Genomic DNA, 19,905 nt, shown 5'->3' on the forward strand with positions numbered 1-19,905 from the left:
CATTGAACACAGCAAAGAAGATTCAAAGAGAAGAGAGGAGACAGACAAAAATCTCTGACATACCCAGGCAGTTTATTTGAACAGTTTTGTGACCACGTCAAATTAAATACACTCAACGTGCAGCTCTTATATCCAATTTCTTCAAAGCCTGGGTGTCAAAAGTAAGGGAGACAGGGGGAAATGTTATTATATTTACAGCATGGTCTAAAGGAATGTTCAATCACGTTCCATTTTCTTTTTAAGGCTCTTCATTTTTTTTTATTTGGCGTCCTACTGTGCAGAACCAAAAGGTGTGTGTGGGGTGTGTTAGAAGTTAGCGTTCTCTGCGACAGGCTTCTGACTGACTCAGGACCCTGCTTGTGAAGCCGCCTCTCAGGGAGGGAGAGAGGGAGGGCTGACCAGGGATCAGTCATACACCTGCGCACATCATGACACTTTCCTACACGCCCACAGGCCCCACTGACCCTGGACCAGTGCTACTGCAAAGGTGCTCCATGACCAGAGGGCCCAGTGATTGGGTAGTCATCAACACTGGCAATTTCTCCAGCAATAAAATAAAAGAATTGAAGAAGGGGGAAAAAAAAAAAAGCCCACTACCCACAAAGCGGTGTCAATATAAATTATACAGCTCATAAAATCTTTACATTGTTCATATAAATGTGATCCTATTCCACATCTCTTTATTAAAATGATGAAGAAAAAAAAATCTATGGAACAGTTTTGAAGGTCTTGAGTATCAAGTTGGTTTGGTGGATGAGCCTGTTGGCACTGACAAACACGTTTATTGCCCTGTGAAGACAAGAAGGAGATTGGGAGAAAGGAGAGAGAAGGTGAGGGATGGGGCAGACCAAGAGAGAAAGAGAGAGGGGTGGGGCAGACCAAGAGAGAGAAGGTGAGGGATGGGGCAGACCAAGAGAGAAAGAGAGAGGGGTGGGGCAGACCAAGAGAGAGAAGGTGAGGGATGGGGCAGACCAAGAGAGAGAGAGAGAGAGAGGGAGCGAGAGAGAGGGAGAGAGAGAGAGGGAGGTTAGGACATACAGAGAGCAACGGCAGTTCAACATAAAGCTCATTTATTCTTTAAGCATGCTCTTTTGTGCATGAGTCTTCAGAAATGCTCTCAAAAACAAGAGGGAGAAAGCGCCTTCCTTTAGTAATTGAAAAGCATTCGGATGCCCCAGATCTAAACATAGCTCTACTTCAAACTAAGCAAACAATGTGGCTTTAGGCTAAGGTCATTCCCAGCAAACAGTTATTCTGTGATCTACAACAAAGCTTGAGTTTGGTTGTGACGAGTTGATTATCCCACGCAAGATGCTGCACTGAACTGAGCATGGGCAAAACAAGCATGAAATTCAAATATGCAAGAATGGCCCTCAAGATGAAGAGGGAGATAACAACGGCACAAATAGGGTCAGGAGTAGGGAGACTTACTGTCCGTCTTTGAAGTATGTTTTCAGCGTGTCGCTAAAGCTTTTGGAATATTTCACAAACTCTTTCTTCTGATGTTCAAGTGCCTGGAAAACACGAAGGAAGATTTCTTGGCTCATTACCTCGGAATGTGTTTTTTTCCCCCTCCCTTTTCTTATAAAAAAAAGACCTCTTCTCCTTGACGCAAAAAAAGCTGAGGGAAGGTAAATTAATTAGGCACTTCAGGTGGTGTGTGAGACTAGGATTTAGATGGAGAGAGTGTCTGAATAGGAAAGTGTTTAAGGGAAAGGGAGAGAGAGCGTGGGTGTGTGCGTGTGTGTGTATATCTGTGTGTGCATGTATATGTGTGTGTGTGTGTGTGTATATATGTGTGTGCGTGTTCAGGAGAAAGTGTGTGAGTGTGTAGTCGTTTACCCTTCTGTTCTGGTACTGATATTTCTTGAAGACAATGTTGACTGTGTCCAATAGCTCCTTAATGGCACTGGCGATATCTCTGGGGAATGAGAGGGCGAGAGTGGTCAAACACACACACACACACACACAGGCACACACTAGTCTGCAGCTCATTTGCAACTGGAAACTTCTCTTGCTCAGAAGTCAGTTTTTTCAATCCCAACTTTTGGATTTTAAATAGTGACTTACTGCATAAGTTACTTACAGTGTGACTCAACAACTAAAGATGAAATATTATGAAATTGGAAAATGTGAACCCAGTAAGCAAAACACACATTTGCCTCTAGGAGAGATGTGGGCACATAGTGTGTGTGTGAGTGAGAGAGAGAGAGAGAACGAGAGAGAGAGACTTGTGGGTGAGCTTAAGACAGCCTTGTTGATATCATGGATGAGCATTTTTCAAAATAATCATATGTGAGTTATGCAAGTACGTGTGTGACTCTTCTGATGGTTTGTAGGAAGTGTGTGAGGGTGTGTATACATGTACTCACTTGATGGTCTGTAGGAAGCGTACCCGGTCGTTGATCTCGTCTGGGATTTTGCTGAGGATGTGTTTCAACGCCCGTGCTCTCTCGTTGAGATCATGGAACTCTCGTTCGGACCGGTCAATCATGTATTCTGCTAGGACACAGACACAGACACAGACACACACACACACATCACTCCACATCAGTCACCAGGGTAACAGCCAAGCTTTCACTCCATTGTCCTACAGGTTTCAGAGTGGGCCACTTCATTTGATATGTCCTCGCGGTGGACTGAAGCTCCTATTGAGTCCTACCAGAGGGCAGAGGTCTCCTAGAAAACTGGTATGTGCTGCTAGTGCTCATTGTATGAGAAGCTACTATGCTCCCAACCACAATGTCTGCTCACTGTTTCCTGCCTGACAGCTTGGCCGTAAGACTCACCTGTCTGCATACAAAAGACACATAACCATCCTGATACATGGGCCTCTATAGCCTCGCCATCAAATGCTGCAAACCAACGTGTCATAAAACCGCTCATGCACAGCTCCAAACCATATATAGGGCCCTATAACTCCACTATCGCATTAATATCCATCTCCTGCCCATCAATCAGCATGCACTTTAACCCTCAATGAAGGATTCACCAAGAGCACATACACATTTGCCTTCACAGATGTATGTGAGCTTCAGTGGGAATGTGCGCGCACACACACACGCACGCTACATAAACCTTCAATCAGTCTCACTATCATTCAGCCCTTAAGCCTGCCTCATACATACACTCATACCCACCCACACCGACCCACACACACACCCGCGGGTCTGTCTGTCCGGCGCAGGGGGGAAAGGATTACGGTGTGAGAGAGGCGAGGGGCTGAGATTACGGCGGGAGCAGGACAGCGGCGGATTAATGGCCCAGGTAAATTTAGAACTCAAACAGCAGCGCGGCGCCAGCCCCCGTTTGCCGCATGTGGCCGTGAATTCATTAGCAACATAAATCTGAAGATGGCACGGAAGAGAGAGAGAGCGAGCGAGCGAGGGAGGGAGAAGAAGGGGGGGAAAAACTGTTCATGTTGAGGAGAAAATTAAATTACAAGCAGAGGTGGGGGAAATCATGCGTTTGCATTTGATCAGGCTTATATGTGATGGAACAGCGCCATCTAGGTGCAGAATCATGCACGCCACTATTCCAATGCTTTGTGTGACAGCAACAGCTCTGAATGTATGCCCAAGGCCCGGAGTTAATATTAGTTAAAACTGAACTGGGGAATGTGGACCAGGCCACACTTAATACCTAACCACTGGCACACACCATCGTCAAGATCACTGCTATGATGCATGCACACACTTACTAGCGCGCACACACACACACACACGCGCACACACACAGCTTTCCTCACCTTCCACATCGTCTGCAGCCATGCGCAGTAAGGACTCTGGGAAGTTGACCTCCACGTTCTTCTTCTCCAGGACCTTCATGATGATGTCCTGTGTGAGGCCTGGGTTCTCCTTCTCTGCCTGCACAGGGAGGGCAGAGGGACAGCTGGGGTTGGCATCAGAACAGCACAGCAACACAGACCACTTTGCACATCCTTTCAGTCTTACTGGATGAGTGTGTAGGAAACTTAGGTGTTTAGGTGAAACTTACGTGTGTGTGTGTGTGTGTGTGAAATTATTTAAAAGCTTTTTTGTAGCACATTTTGTAGCACACAGTAAATTCTGAGATTAGAAAACACATTAATTGGTTTATTTGTTGTGTCTTGTAAAAGATCCATGCAATTTAGATAAAGAAAGAAAATTGGTCTCACTCTTTCAGTCCACAGAGCATACAGCTCATGTGAAGTGAAGATCACATTTGCAAATATGTTACTGAATCACTCAGTAATAGGGCCACTGCATTAAGGGTATTATGGTATTTATAAGCGGCATTAATGTGTCTGACTGGCTATAGAGATGGCCTTCCTTCCATGTGGAACGGGACAAAAAGTACAGTAAAAAGTCAGTGCGCATTCTTACCTTTATGAAAGCTGCCCTTAGGGTCTGTGCTGCAGACAGGTTCACTCTCTCCAGCTACAGGGATGGAAGGAGAGATGGAGAGAAAGAGAAGGAGACAAAGAACGATACACAATGGTCATTAAAGCTCTGCTGCAAACAGAGGATTGTCATGACTACTACAGAAGAATCACACCATCACACAATCTTCTGTGTCCCACATAAAGCCAGTGCGGAATTCACAGCATGCCCCAGCAAATGGGACTGCGTGTATGAATGGAACCAGAATCTAATCTAGAGGATCTTTGGTAATAGTGTTCATGAAAATGTGTGTGTGTGCCTTTTTACACAAAACTGCTCATTTGTAACACTGCAATGAGCTCCCTATTCATTTTAGTAGCCTCTGTTGCTTCAACGTGAGCTGAATCGCGATGGCGACTGGCAGAAAAAAAAAACTGGCCAGTGACTGGCCAACCAACTTGACTGACATGCTCTTTTACTTGTCCCGGGCCAGTGGGCCATTACTTATGTTAAACCTGAGACAGTAGGATTACATATTTGTAATGCTGTTAAAATAGTAGTATCGCATATTTGCTTGACAATGGTATTATACACTGAGCATGGTTAAGGAGTAAAAATGACTGAGGACTGAAATCTCTGCTGCCATCTCTGTCTGTCTAACTGGTATTTGTGAGAGGCACGTGCAGCAGCAGGCCTGAGGCTCCTCAGACAGATTCATTTGCATGAGTGCCACAGGATATGAGCTCAGCCATCATCAGGTACTAAAGTACTCACCACAACTCTGACAAACACACATACCTCTATCTCTCTACACACACACAGACACAGACACAGACACAGACACCAGCTCATCTGCAGCACTTTGTGGGGTACTTTGACTGTTGTGAGAGCAGATGATGATGGCCTTGAAGCTTTTGAAACAAACACTCACACACACACACACACACACGCGCGCGCACGCACACGCTACCACCATCTGAACACTATCAAGCTCACCACAGCCCAAAATCCTTGCCGAGGGACTGAAGGGAGATCGTGTGCGGAATCCTTCAAAATACTGCCTAGTTATTAGTCGGGACTGAAATCCTCATTCAAATTCATGAAGTGGGCCCTTTAAGCCCATGATACTGACAGTGTAAGGCCTAGCTGAAACACCACCTAAATGTTAGGTGTTACTTTCAGATAGCACCTGACCATCTGGGATCCAGCCCAGATCGAATCTGATCTAGAGTCAGCTCCTGCGCATCCACAGCAAACCTCGCAGGGCAAAGCAGGGGCTCATCAGATCAGTGGGTCCAGTAGAGGACAAACCTCACAGGGCAAAGCAGGGGCTCCTCAGATCAGTGGGTCCAGTAGAGGACAAACCTCGCAGGGCAAAGCAGGGGCTCCTCAGATCAGTGGGTCCAAGTGTGTGTGTCCTCTTAAGGACAGCACAGATCATGTTGAAATAGGAGAGGCCTCGTTGCTATAAAGTAATTACAGGCCCTGTCACACCACAGAGAGGAGCCAGTTTCATAACTTCTGATCGGATTACCCAATGGCAAGGTCTGTTGCAATCCCTACTAACTTCACAACACAAGAGTGTTTTCTGTGAGAAATCGTTGGCCTGAGGAGCTGCCTTTGATATTTTAGAGAGACAAAATGGGCTAAACACCTGACACTACATTCACATACATATGCCACAACGAAATGAGTCCTATGTTGCCGAAATCCATTTCGAGATATAGCGAGTTGAATGCAAAGGGTCGAAAAAATGACTAAATTATGTATTTTTTTTTTAATTTCACCACAAACACATTCCTTAACCTATTATCTATCACTCATTTACGTATCTTACTGTAAAACAACCTAGAAATATGATTTTGAAGGCCAAATGTGTAGGCTGCGCATTAAAGTTTGGATAAAAAAGTTGACTTTCCTCGTTTTTTTTCCTCGTTCAGATGCTTGCTGTGTGAGAACAGGAAAGTTTCCATTTTCTTTGGTCTGATAACTATGTGTTGCTGACCAGATTCCTCACGGAGATTGCACCTGATTGGTTCGATTCAATTTATTTTGGAGTTGGCGGCCTATTTAAAAGCAAAAACATTAGGCTATGCATTAGGCATTAGGCTATTGTTGTCTTTGTCGTCTTCAGAAGTTTATCGAACATTATATGCCATCTCACAAGTTATACAAATGCCTCACGAGTTTTACTGCCTGCTTTTCAGATCAAATAATAGAGATTCTAAAGCAATTCAATCTTTGGCTATGGATTTCTTTGGAGAATGGACAACAGAGATTGACTGCGACAGCACTAGGGCTGTTTTAATTCCAAAGGCATTTTTTTTATTTTGTCGAACTGGACTCATTTAGTCGTGGCACACCCCATATATGATTTAGTCATTATTTCAAAATATAGTGTCAAAAAGATACTTCCTCATGTCACTTTATGGCGTCACCGTGTGTCCTCTTGGTAAGAGGACCTGCTGTCAAAAGAAAAGTCCTACCTCACTGAAGACAGGGTACATAACGGCGTAGAGGGTCATGGAAACCATGGAGGTGTTGTCGGCTTCATTCTTCATCTCTTCCATTGTCATCCTTATCGAGTGGAGCAGGGGATCGAGGCGGATCTCTCACTCACTCTCTCGGCACCGCCCTGAGGGAAGGAGCCTAGACGATGCCTGCCACAGACAAGAGGAACACGGGTGTGAGGCGAGGGGAGAGTCATTTCAATGCCCACCTCGCAGCACTCACTAGAGCACCATGAGAAGTGCTCTTTAGCCGAGGGTCGACATTTCCGCACAGGAACCAGACAAACATTAGACATACAGGTAAACATTAGACAAGGAGTTCATGACATCCCTGAGGAGCGTATCTCCCACCACCCTGTGGTCCTATAAGGAAGTACTGAATACACTCCTTCCTTTCACTAGGATGAGGTCAAAGTCAACATGACGTATACATCTTCCAGGAACTGTCTTTTCCACTAGTAAATCAAAGCACCTTTCACTTCCAGTTAGGTTATCAGATCCCCACACACATGAGTTGGTGTGCCCTTAAAAACAGTGACATATTGACTGAGACTAAGAAACCCTGTAGTCCCACAGCCCAGACTCTACGCAGCCGGCCCCACGCTAGTGGCGGCCGACCTGGCCTTTGGACCCCGCGTGGGAGACATTTGCGTCTTATCTGGATGACATTCTCACCGGGCGCGGCAGCGTCACCCCACACAGAGCGAGCCATTGCTAACGGTGGCACAGTCGGTTGGAATTACAGGGAGGCCTGGCCTTCTAAGAGAACATCCCCAGTGTGACGGACAAGGGCTGGCAGAGAGGAGAGGGAGGGGGAGGGAGGGAGTGACTGACGTTCCGTTCTGCCGCGCACGACACACCTCTCCTGCGCTAAAAGGGTGAGAAAGATCTCATTCTTGCCACGTCCGTCTCTGCCCTAAATCCTGTCACGCCCTGTGCAACAGTGCTCCCATTCATGTGCCGTCACACCACTAACACCAGCTGACTGCTTCTTCTACTACAGTCCTACATAGCAGGCCAGTTACGGCAGTGTGTTTAAAGGCCATTCGGAAAAACACTAAACATGTTAGACCTTCAGTTTCAAAGTGTGTGTGTGTGTGTGTGTGTGTGTGTGTGTGAGAGAGACTGGGCAGAGGAAACATCACCACCCATTTATAGCCAACAAAGCTCTTTCAGGGGCCTCACTTGCCTGACATGGTGTATAGATATCTCGTCTCATTAGCTGTTATTTTAGGCCGTTAAAACATAGGCTACTTTACCACATAAAATCAAAGGCTTTACTGGCAGGTTATTAAACCTCTTTATATCTTCTGGATTCATTGTCCACATTAAGAGCCACTAGCAGCAGGATGGTTATGCTGGCATGAGGCCAGCAGACAGTTTAACAGAGCTAGAGCTTCAAGGACTCCACACCTTTGTTCTCCACACCTGTAAAAGTCATCCCCATAAAATCCATGAATTTGAATCTCTTGAAGTGTAACAGAGATAGACTGGTAGAGCAAGGTCCTAATAGCAGGCTCCTAGGCTTGATTCCTAGGAGGGACACATACATGACAATGTAGCCAATATTTGCACTGTAAGTTGTGTGAAGCACTTAATGTAAAAGGCAGACAGTATATAAGATCATAGTGTCACTATGATCCTTTTTTGGCCAATACTGTATCGCTGTGACACCAAGTATCACAATGTTTATTTATCTTGCCTAACATTATTTAAATGTAATTTTGGTACATTGATCTATTCTAGTATTGAATCTGAATCTGAAGTGCACAATATGGTGTACACAGGGGTGTAACAAAACACAAAAATCACAATTCGATACGTAACTTTGTGTGGAAGATACGGTTCAGTTAATTTTCGGTACAGTAAGCCTGGAGGTATGCTACTACTGCTAGTCTAACGTTCACTGACAATATTGCTGATGCTCAACACATTAAGCAAGAATAGTATTTTGAAAAGGTGTCAAATGTTTATGCCGTTATTTAACTAAACTGATATACGGCCTGCCACTAATATGTTTGTGTGGAAACTAAGTCTAACTTGAAATATGGCATGCAAAAAAACTACCTCTATTACTACTGCTGTTGAAGACTGCATTCGGTGCACATCTGTGTTGAACCTAACGTCCTGTACCTAAACGGTTCGGTACAAATACGTGTACCTTTACACCTCTAGGACACACTGACTCACAGAGCATAATTTTGTTCATGTCACACTGAAAATTGGACAGCAGTGTTTCCCATACATTGAATTATTTGTGCCGGCCCACCACAATATCAACATTGACCACCACACAATGATTTTCCAGGTTGTACTAAATTGTGCTTAAATCTGGTCAGCATCATAACCACGCTGCGCTAATTTGTTAAAAACTGTTGCATTCAAGTTAATTCTGCAAACCTACCACCACAAATAGAATTTAATTCTGTGGGAAACACTGGACAGTAAGTAGTCTATAAGTCAAAATAGCATTTGACAGTATGACACAGATTATAAATTATTGTAGAAAAAATACAGTTTATTGCATAATCAATACTGGCTGTATTGTAAAACATAAAGAATCTCAATAATATTGTATCATGGCCCAAATATTCTGATTGTATAATATCAACTCTGTGGCAATTTTCACCCTACGCAACACGTCCACGCCTCTGTACAGCTTTTACCATAGACTCATACCCACTATTTACAATGACAAGTAAAGGCAGTTATGTATCGTTTTCTGGTTCATCCTTCGTTCACATACTTAAGTATAAGCACATAAGTATAAGGACCCTTTCAAGAGAGTTCCATTATCAGCATCATAGTTGGCCCCACAAGACTTCCTTTTTAACATTCCATATGTTATCTTAATGGAGAGGAAGTAGATTGGGGCCCAAATAGAACGTTCAAGCATTGTTTTTGTTTTTATTGTTGAAAGGGTCTATACTCTTCTGATCCCGTGAGGGAAATTTGGTCTCTGCATTTATCCCAATCCGTGAATTAGTGAAACACACTGCACACAGTGAACACACAGTGAGGTGAAGCACACACTAATCCCGGCGCAGTGAGTTGCCTGCAACAACGGCGCTCGGGGAGCAGTGAGGGGTTAGGTGCCTTGCTCAAGGACACTTCAGCCGTGGCCTACTGGTCAGTGTTCGAACCGTCAACCCTACGGTAACAAGTCCGAACCGCTCCCCAGTAGGCCACGGCTGCCCCAACTTATGCTAGTAACTTACAATGGCGGAAATGGTCAATAAATGGCAGCGATGCCAGCTGCTAGAAATCAATATCAGAAATGAAAGGTTAAGGCGGCTGATAAAATGGCTTTACAAAGTCATACGATACGTAATCGAATTTAATAGCGAGCCACCAGGAGGCTAAACGACAGTAAACTAAACCTAACCTGGGGCAACGTCCAGCTAGACAGCTAGCGATAGCACAACTAGCAAATGTTATTGGAGTTAACTTTAACGTTACATTTTGTTTAGGAGTCGTTCTTGTCGCAGATATCAATAACTGATATAAACACAACAGCCCACCGATGACTCCTTTTGGCCAGAAATACTGGCACTCAAAATGAAAGCCAGAAAAAAAATGCTGAATTTATCAGCTCCATTTGTCAGCCCAATGTATGCTAGTCAACAACCGCCATGCTAAAGTTATCTTGCGAGAAATAGAAGCTAACTTACAGCAGCAGCGGGACGGTTGTATTAATATTATGACTATGATCTTATACGAAAAAAGGTTGAATGTCTGACAAAAATAGCCTGAAGTTACATTTTGACCGACTGTTATCATGACACCTCATCTTAAGTACATGTCATTTTTTAATATCTCTGGGCGAACAGTAAAAAAACAACCGCGATGTTAACGTTATCCCTCTCAACTAGAATAGGTAACGTTAACGTTAGCCAAACACACTAAAGTTAATCTGCGTTCAATTGTTTTCTCCTGGTCATGATAGCATTTAATAGTTTACATCAATCTCACATTAATAGCCAGAGATTATTCGAGTCAGGCCCAATAAGGCTCTGGAGTGTTGACGGTCATTTTAGTTGGTGGCAGAAGTTTGCTAGCAGGAATTATTCTATAAGGTTTGCTAACTAGAACTAACCCGCTAGCAAGCTTCCTAAGCTAATTAAACATTGTGGTAGCTGCTAGTGAAAGCAACTAGCTCTAGTTGCCAAGGGCTTTCGCAAATATTAGATACATGCTAGCTAACGTTAGCTAGTTAGCTGAAGAAGTTACTCGTTGAAGGTCCATGTTTAACGTAGCTAACGTTAACTGGGTTGGCAGCTTGTTATAGTTTGCATTTTAGCGTATAGTGTTAAAGAGTAACATACATAAGGTAAATGTGTCGTTGATATGTACCCTACCTGATTGGAGGCGTCTGTGTTACCCTTAAATGCTAGCTTCAACAGACAAAAAAAATGTTTTCTTTTATCAATCTAACTTGCCATTAGATTGTGGAGGACGGAAGTTTTCGGCATGATCAGAATGCGAGTGGTCTAGCCCACTGTAAACACCAATCAGAAAGCACCATACTTCAACGCCCATGCGTTGTGAGAGGAAATACGGCCAAAATTGTAGTCTTTTTACAAATGGAGATTGTAGAGTGACAGTATTCCGCAGGACTTCTAAAACTACATGCTCCAGATACATTTGTTGGAAGCACCTATTGGTTAATTTAGACTAGATTGGCAGCTGCGTAAACAAATTACTTTACTGCCACTATTAATACAAATAAGCTTCATGAATATTAGGTTATTTAAGTGTTTGCTGGCTATTTGTTAGCCGAAATATATTTATTTCATTTGCAGCAGAGGAAAATGCCATTTACATGAGATAATTCTTACTCCATAGCAAAAACAATGAAAAAGGAACCTATGGGTAAGGAGAGATAGAAGGCTAGTCCATGGAGTCAGAGACAACCAATCAACAATCGCAGAGGGACGGACCTGCTGTGAAAATATTAAACTGTGTGAACAACCTGCCGCGGCGACGAAGAGGACAAGACAGGCAACGCACGCGTAGTAGACTACAGCATCACTTACTATATCATTCGGTAAGATGTGTTTTCTTTTACGTTTTGTAAAATGTAATGTGGTAATTTAATTTCATTAACGAGATATGTTAAGGTTGTTATCCAGGTAGGTTAATAGACAATGTTATAATATTGTGTGTGAGGACTGAAGCAGTTCAAGTTTATTCATTTTATCGCATGAGGATGTCATCGATGACACAACGAATGAAAAAGTATCACCTTATTATTGTCTTTTTATTGAAATATTAAGTCATCTTATGCAGCCATAGTATGTCCTTTTTAATGTTATTCATCAAATATCAAACGAATCGCACAGTTGTTGGCTTTCATTCATTCTAGCTTACATATGCTACAGATGTTTTTAAAGTATAGCCTAAGAAGAGCTCATTTTAGTTCAATATCTTTGCAAAACTATCTTATATTGCTCCTATCAAGTGTAAAGCCTAATTCCCTACGCTTGCTTATATGAAGCTGATCAGGAGCGTGTATGGGGTGGGACACTCCGAAGCGTCGATATAAAGCGTCGATAATGGGGGGAAATAAAGGCATTTGCTTGTAATTGTTCATTTTTGACGTAGACTAGAGTAGGCCTATATATTTGTCTAATTAACTTTCTATCACATCGACTCCACATCTTCATCCTAATCTTGATCAATATCAAATATTCCTCTTCAAAATCTCCATGGCAGTTATCGGTTGCCCAGTGTCTTTGATGACAGTTCTCTGGTATTTTTTTTAGCATTCTCCTCCCGTTATCAGCTCACCGTATCTGCATTAACTTCATTTCAAAGATTCAATGCTTGGAAGTCGAACAGAGCAACACTGAGGAATAGCTTACAACTGCAGGAGGCAGACCGCATGCGTGCACATCTGGCTGTGGGGACTGAACGTGTGCCCAAAGACGGATGACAGTTTCTTTTCCTTGAAGACCTGTTTTAATGCCTCTGATTCTGTGGAATTAAATCTCACAGCCTGTCCCCTAACAGATTGGGAAATTACACATATGTCCTTCAAATGCTATAATGCCCATGGGATTAACATGAATTGGAGAACATTATGATGTGTGTGTGTGTGTGTGTGTGTGTGTGTGTGTATGAGAGAGAGAGTTTATAAAAAATATATATTGTCAGATAGAGAGTGGTGAAATATTCTCACCAAAGTGTCCTCAATTAGGCTCTGGTTTACGGGGGCAGCCGTGGCCTACTGGTTAGTGCTTCGGACTTGTAACCGGAGGGTTGCCGGTTCGAACCCCGACCAGTAGGGACGGCTGAAGTGCCCTTGAGCAAGGCACCTAACCCCTCACTGCTCCCAGTGCGCCGCTGTTGTTGCAGGCAGCTTACTGCGCCGGGATTAGTGTGTGCTTCACCTCACTCTGTGTTCACTGTGTGCTGAGTGTGTTTCACTAATTCACGGATTGGTATAAATTCAGAGACCAAATTTCCCTACCGGAGGGAACCATTCCCTATGGTTTTGTCATTTCCTAAGGCAACACTCTCCCAGATATACACACAAACACATTCACAAATGTGAACACACACACACATGCACACACACAGTCTGGGGTCAGCACCTATCAGCGCAGATATTGATCTCTGGATTGATTGCTGCAGCACAGGGCTGCGACTTGCTAATTTGTAGGGATGACTGCCAGCCGTAGTAGGAATCCTTCACTCATCATCACCATACACCAACATCTGCATGTTCCCTCCTTCCTCTACACCCTGTATTGTGTACAGATTGAATGGCCTTTCCCTTTATGATCTTTGGTATGGGTTGAACAGGTATGCAGGTCTTTAATCTACCCTTTGACCTTTATATAGCGGGCGATCTAATTACAGGTGAACTGTGTCATATCATTCCTGCAGTGGGCACCTGAACTTGTGGAGGGAATGTGTTGTGGAGGAGGATTGTTGCCCTGCATGCTGCTCTAGGTTGCTGTGCTCATGAGCTCGAGGAACCCTGGCACGCAGGTTTCTGTTTGATGGGTGGGATGGGTGTGGCAGAGGCAATCTTTGCTCCCCTCTGGTTGAATGGCTCCTTTCTTTGTGTGGCTGTTAGCAGGGATTAATAACCCGGTGACCCCCTGGGGAGAGGAATGGCATGGGATCCCTGAAGGAGCTCGCATGACTCAAACATCCGGTTTATTACTTCACCAGTGGCCACCATGGCATTATTTATGCCATGTGGGCAGTGCCAATTATCATGCACAGTGAGCTCTACTAGTTTTTTTATGGTTCTATGTGGAATCTAGGAAAAGAAAGCTTTTATTACTATCATGAAACTGATTGTGTGCCACTGCTACACTGAGATGCTAGATCTCTTGATAACAAGCCTGAGTCATTCCTTTGGGTCTCAGAAAAGGAGAATGCAGTACTATTCAGGGCTTGATTGGTTTTAGCCTCTCCATAGGTGTGTGACATCAAGCATTGCATCATGGGTATTTTCATGAGCATTCCATTCCTGAAATTGACCTGGTCAATCGACATATTTGAACGACATATTTGGTTACAACAGTGTGCAACGATGTGCAGCAGGCTTTTGAGGTAGTTTTCTCTTGTTTGGAGGGTGTGTCAGAGGTGCTATCCTATCAGCATTGACGTATACAAAACCCACCCGATTAAAAAGGCGGTGAGCACAGGATATCCATCTAAAGTCTTTTACAAATGAAAGATTATAATGTAAAGCTAAAAAGAAAATGAAACCTATATTTCATCGATTTCATCAGACTTCATCATACTTTAGCCTTCGCATAGCACTTGCATAAAAAACAGTGTTCAACGCAGCACTGTTTGCATTGAATTGTACAATTTGCAATGCTTTGCCCGTCCTGAATTCACCACTGAACTGAGAGCTCTATCAGGTCATAACCTTCTATATTCAGCAGCTGCTTATTGATTGGACTTCAATTAGGTTTAAAACCCAGGGGGAGTGTACTTAAGCTATTACCTAGATTTGTATTTGCAGTTGTGGTACTGAGGGATGAGCTGGGTGGTGGTAGGGACTTGAGGTCGAGTTGAGTCTGTGTGTGTGTGACGAAGGCAGAACAGGCGGGGGCAACTGAGCAAGCGTTAATGTGGATCTCTCTCAGTGTGGGAGATGCCAGCTGATTGCTATTCACTGGGCTTTCGCATTGCATTGACACACAGCCTGTGCTTCAGAATGTGCTTTCTCTCATCAGATCCTTCTCTCTCTCTCTCTCCCTCTCTCTCTCTCTCTCACACTCTCTGTCTTACACACATGAATACACTCACATGTAAATATGCACACAGAGGCAGCTTTAGGATGAGCACATTGTCATGTTTCATGAATAAAGAAAGCTCCAGCTCATCATTCTGTCAGTCAGGTGGCGGCAGTTCCCAGTCTCATCTGTATATATCAGCAGAGTTCTGACGGGATTCTGATGCGCTGTGTGGGATTAACACCCCAAAAGCACTGACAGAGACTGCAGGAGGGAGAGAATGTGAGTAGGAATACGGAATCGCCCAAACAGAGACAAATTGATTTTAAGCACATGCTTCATGCACATCCTGACTGGCATAAAGTGGTTTTCCTAACCATGATGCGGTTTCTGCACTGTCAGACGTTATGTTTATGGGGAGGATTAGTGTGTTCCAACCAGCACCTCTTTGGCTCTGTGACAAATAAACATGAAGAGGCTTATATGTGTTTTTATTTTTTGCCCTTCTCTCCAATGTGATGAACGACGGCACTGCCAGAATCCTGTCTCTATATCCCTCCCAGCTGGTCTCCCCCTTCTCCCCTCCTCTCCTCCTCTTCCATCACTCTACCTCTCCTCTCTTCTCCTCTCCTCCTCCCCTTTTCTCCCACACAGATTCACACTCATTATTAATACCTCCCTCACTAATTTCCTCCCGCCCCTCTTTTCTCATCTTCATCTTTCATCTCTCTCTCCCTCCATCCCTAAGCTGGGAGATTGTGTGAATGTATGTGGTCTCCCTGAGGGATGCTGAGAACAATGGGGTAATTTTAGATCAATTTGATGGTAATGACTGTGTGTGTGTGTAGTCATTCTAGTTGTGTGTTTTTGTATATGTCTGTTTCTTATCAGCGCTGAGAGAATGCATAGACTGAAAGACTTAGGTCTGCTATAATATTGCTATCTGATGATAATTTTGATACCATAGATTTAATAGAGACCCAGTCAGACCAATAGTATGAAAAATCAGGAACAGAGTTTATTTAAAGGGAGAGACAGCATGACTTCACCTAAAGATCCATCAGCTGCTCTAACTACACAGGGAAATAGTTAGGGTTTAAGTATCCTTCCAGGCTGACGGGAGATGGCGTTGGTCATCCCATCTCACGTGGACTACACTGAATCAGACCCTGATTAGTGGCAACCTGGCAATCCGGAGCAGATAGCTACTGACGCAGCCATGTAAAACAGTGAAACACTGACAAAGTCGTAATATTCCCGCTTAACAGTCACACACAGATATACACAGGGACAGTACAGATATCATACAGTCATTACATAGAATCATACTTTTAGTATCAAAGTGACCCACTAATGAGAAATGCAGAACATTAAACCATATATTGGAATATTGGACATAATGTTCTATTCCACTTTCTCTCATATCTCATCTGTTGTTAAGTAAGAATTAATGAAAATGATGGCACGTAGACACGCACACACACACACACACACACACACGTGCAAGGGCATAGTGTTCATATGTTCTTAAGTCCACATAATTGGGTTTGACACCTTTCCACTTGTAATTCTTTGCAGTGGCTCACAGCTCCTCCATGTGTCCGCGGAATGGCAAGCTGCTGAGATGCTTTGAAGGGCGCTTGTACGCCTGAAGACTGCCGTCACCCACACGAGAATGATGCATCAGCTTCCAATTTTGTGTCAGCTCACTGGCAATCAAACCCTCTGCTCTGCTGCCTTCATGCTTCCGCTTCTGGGGAAAGGGTGCATGGCTGACAGGAGCCTAGCAAACCCTGGTTATCTCTTCCTCAGAGATGAAGTTATGGGCACAGAGGAAGAGGATGCCAGTAGAGAGAAAAAGCTAGGTAGAGAGATGGACAGATAGATAGAAGGAGAGAGTCTTACCAAAGTATTGGAGGGTCTTGTTTTGCCAAAGTCTCGGAGGGCCTTATTTCATTCGAAAGGATGCATGTTTCTAATGTAGTAATTTGCATGAGCGATGCAAGCTACATATAAAAATCAGTTTAGACTAGTAGATATAAAGTGGTACACTAGGTATCACCTGAAGCCGTGATAGGGACACAGATCTTTGGATGTGTGTACATTACATAAGGCTTGAGAATATATTTCTGTTCTGAGTCCTGTGTTGATCTCAGCATCCTGGTCTCTCCTGTGGTGCGTCTCTGGTGCTGCTCCTCCACCTGTTCTCCCCTGTGTTCCCTCTCCTCCTCTCTTCCTCTCCTCCTCTCTTCCCCTCTCTGCCAGCCTCTCCCTTCATCTTTCCCCTCGTAAGCCCTTGTGTTTCCTTTTTTATCTCTGCTGTTCTGTCTCCTCTGTTCTCTCATCAGGTCCCTCTGTGCCTCCCTTTTCTACTCTTTCTTCTTCTCTTCCCTCTTCCCTCCCCCTGTTCTACTTTATCTGTCACTTGCTGTATCCTTTGTTTCCCATACATCTCTCTCTCTCTCTCTCTCTCTCTCTCTCTGTACCCTGTCTTTTTCTTTATCTCCCTGTCCCCACTCCCTCTGCTAGTGGTGTGCTGTGGAAGCAAAGGGACACAAATTCTCTCCCTCTCTCTCTATCTCTCTGTCTCTCTCTCTCTCTCTCTATTCTTCTCTGTCCCCCTCTCTGCTAGTTGTGTGCTGTGGAAGCAAAGGACACAAATTCTCTCTTTCTCTCTCTCTAACTCTCTCTGTCTTTCTCTCTCTCTCTCTCTCTATTCCCTCTCTGCTCGTGGTGTTCTGTGGAGTGCACCGTGGCTGGTGCAGAGCCAGTGCTCAGTAGGCTTGTGTCAGCCCTGAAGTAGAGCATAATTAAACCTGACCGGCTCTGGTGGCAGGCCCCCTGTTCCCTCATCACTCCTCTCCCTCTGCTCCTCCTCTCCTCTCCTCCTCTCCTCCCCTCTCCTTTCCTCTCCTCTCCTCTCCCCTCTCCGCTCCTCTCACTCATCGCATGGCTCTTTAGCTACCCAACCGGCCTTCCTCTCTACATCACTCCTCTATGGCGCCACTGGAGGAGCAGAGATGTGTGCAGGGAGAGGGAGGTGCTGGTAAGATTGGTGTTATCTGGGCTGTCCTGTCTAGAGCGGGAGTGGGGTGGGGGGAGGGGGCTGATGGATGGGATGGAAAGAGAGAGACAGAGAGAGAGAGAGAGAGAGAGAGAGAGAGAGAGAGAGAAAAGGGACACAAGAGGACTAGCTCGGCACTGTTGTGTTGGTTGTGTTGTAGATGTCTGTGCGTGTGTGCACTCACTTGTACATGTCTTTGTGTGTAAGAGCTTTCATGTGTATGTATATGTGTGTGTCAGTAGTGGCTTTGAGAGGCTAAGTGACTAGGAAAGGCAACATTTCCCAGAGCAGAGAAGATGGTGTGAGAGTCTCTCCGGTTACGAAAGAAAAGTAGAGCACATCAATTTCCCCTACCCACAGCTCCACTCGTCCCCCTCATCACTCTCTCCCTCCTTACTCATACACCTGGCATGCGTCTCTCCACTGGGTGTTCTCAGGCTGCGTATTTTGACTCTCCGCTGACCTGAGCGAGTGGGCAGCACTGTAGCAGGCCCATTTGGCCTGCGCTGAGGCTCTGGGGCGAGGGACTGGAGGCAGACTGGGACTCGGCCCGGAGCTGTGGCTCTCTGAGCCGTGATGTGAGGGGCCTGCAGATGGAGGCCCAGTATGCAGCAAGCCCTGATGGGTCCCCTCTCTCCACACACGCACAGGGAGAGCAGAGGGACAGTGGGCACTCTCACACAATGTCCTCTAAAGCACAAAATAGATACAGTGGAACCTCCATTTCAACGGGCGTAGTATCTGCAGTTTCAGCTATCTGTGGTTCAACACAATATGAAGTGGATCATTATGGAAATAAACTGTTTATGTTATAAATTTGTTGCCACTCCACACTGTCACGCTTAACTTACATGTGTTGTGTCTTTTTGTGCATCTCATTTCTCATGTAAGTGTGTCCTTGACTCCTCCATCCTCGCTGCGTTCTTTCCTGGTTTCCAACAAATGGAGAGGCTATGATGTAGGGCTGACAAAGGAGGTAGGAATGAAGGAAAGATGGAATGAATGGAGGACTAGTGAAGAATCGATATTCACCCCCTGTAATTGCTCCATCCAGAATGAATCAAAAGCATCAGAAATCCATTCATTCTAGTGCCTACACTCATGTAACATGATATTATAATTATGACCGCCGCGCAGCGAAGCGGCATATAGGTCATATAGGTTTAGTCAGATTTTTTTTTTTTTTTTTTTTTTTTTTTTAGATGTCCAAATTTCCGCCAAGGATTCCCGGGACACTGTAAGACCGGGGTACACAAAACTTGGTGGGCATGTAACCCCACATGGATAGCATGGAACCTCCTGTTTTTGTTTTGATCTGTAGCCCCGCTGGCTGACATGGTCAAAACTGCACGAATTTGAAAGTGTAGGATCATTATGACACCCTCCGAATGCATGCCAAGTTTCGTGGACTTTCGTTCATTGGGGGCCTTACAATAAAATAATTTATGTGTACATTTAGTGACCGGGCTACACGAAACTTGGTGGGCATGTAACCCCACATGGATAGCATGGAACAACCGCTTTTCATTTTGATCTGTAGTCCCCCCGCTGGACTGGACCCCCCGAAAGGAGGGTAGGGCAGACACAGTTTTCTGTGAATATCTTGAGAACCGTAGGGCCTATGATGACCAATTTTTTGCGTATGTTTGCCTCCAGGGGTCATGTAAACCCATTCCATATGCACACATGTGCATAAACAGATACACACGCACACACATACATTCACAGTAATCCTACGGATGATCATATACATACTCACACAGTAG

At 44.5% G+C, this 19,905-nt stretch overlaps 2 protein-coding genes across 3 annotated transcripts in view; one reads left to right on the top strand and one right to left on the bottom strand.

Moving 5' to 3' along the window:
* Positions 1-53: 53 nt before the first annotated feature.
* LOC125308061 (programmed cell death protein 10-A-like) lies at positions 54-11,382 on the bottom strand. 2 transcript variants are annotated; one of them, XM_048264288.1, is made up of 8 exons: positions 11,230-11,382; positions 6,848-7,021; positions 4,365-4,418; positions 3,749-3,866; positions 2,373-2,499; positions 1,843-1,921; positions 1,432-1,514; positions 54-789 (listed from the first exon to the last, which is right to left on the bottom strand). In XM_048264288.1, exons 2-8 carry the CDS (start codon positions 6,935-6,937, stop codon positions 708-710), a joined length of 633 nt encoding a protein of 210 aa, XP_048120245.1. In that variant the 5' UTR covers positions 6,938-7,021; positions 11,230-11,382; the 3' UTR covers positions 54-707. The 2 variants fall into 2 exon arrangements, with proteins under 2 accessions (XP_048120245.1, XP_048120244.1); XM_048264287.1 differs by having other exon boundaries at positions 2,373-2,502.
* A 371-nt stretch (positions 11,383-11,753) lies between these two features.
* Positions 11,754-19,905, top strand: part of LOC125308060 (neuroserpin-like) — a 20,402-nt gene continuing 12,250 nt past the window's right edge. Inside the window, exon 1 of the mRNA XM_048264286.1 lies at positions 11,754-11,918. Coding sequence (XP_048120243.1) covers positions 11,769-11,918 — 150 coding nt within the window. The 5' untranslated portion in view covers positions 11,754-11,768. The remainder of the gene's footprint in view (positions 11,919-19,905) is intronic.

The sequence above is a fragment of the Alosa alosa genome, chromosome 15, assembly GCF_017589495.1.
Source record: "Alosa alosa isolate M-15738 ecotype Scorff River chromosome 15, AALO_Geno_1.1, whole genome shotgun sequence".
In the NCBI taxonomy this organism is placed as follows: Eukaryota; Metazoa; Chordata; class Actinopteri; order Clupeiformes; family Clupeidae; genus Alosa; species Alosa alosa.

Excerpts from the sequence above, each read along its gene's own strand:
- LOC125308061 (XM_048264287.1), bottom strand. The coding sequence starts at position 6,937 with ATGACAATGGAAGAGATGAAGAATGAAGCCGACAACACCTCCATGGTT. Across the intron at positions 3,867-4,364 it reads TAAGGGCAGCTTTCATAAAG|GCAGAGAAGGAGAACCCAGG; the intron begins GTAAGAATGCGC and ends CTCCCTGTGCAG. Across the intron at positions 1,515-1,842 it reads ATCAGTACCAGAACAGAAGG|GCACTTGAACATCAGAAGAA; the intron begins GTAAACGACTAC and ends CGTGTTTTCCAG.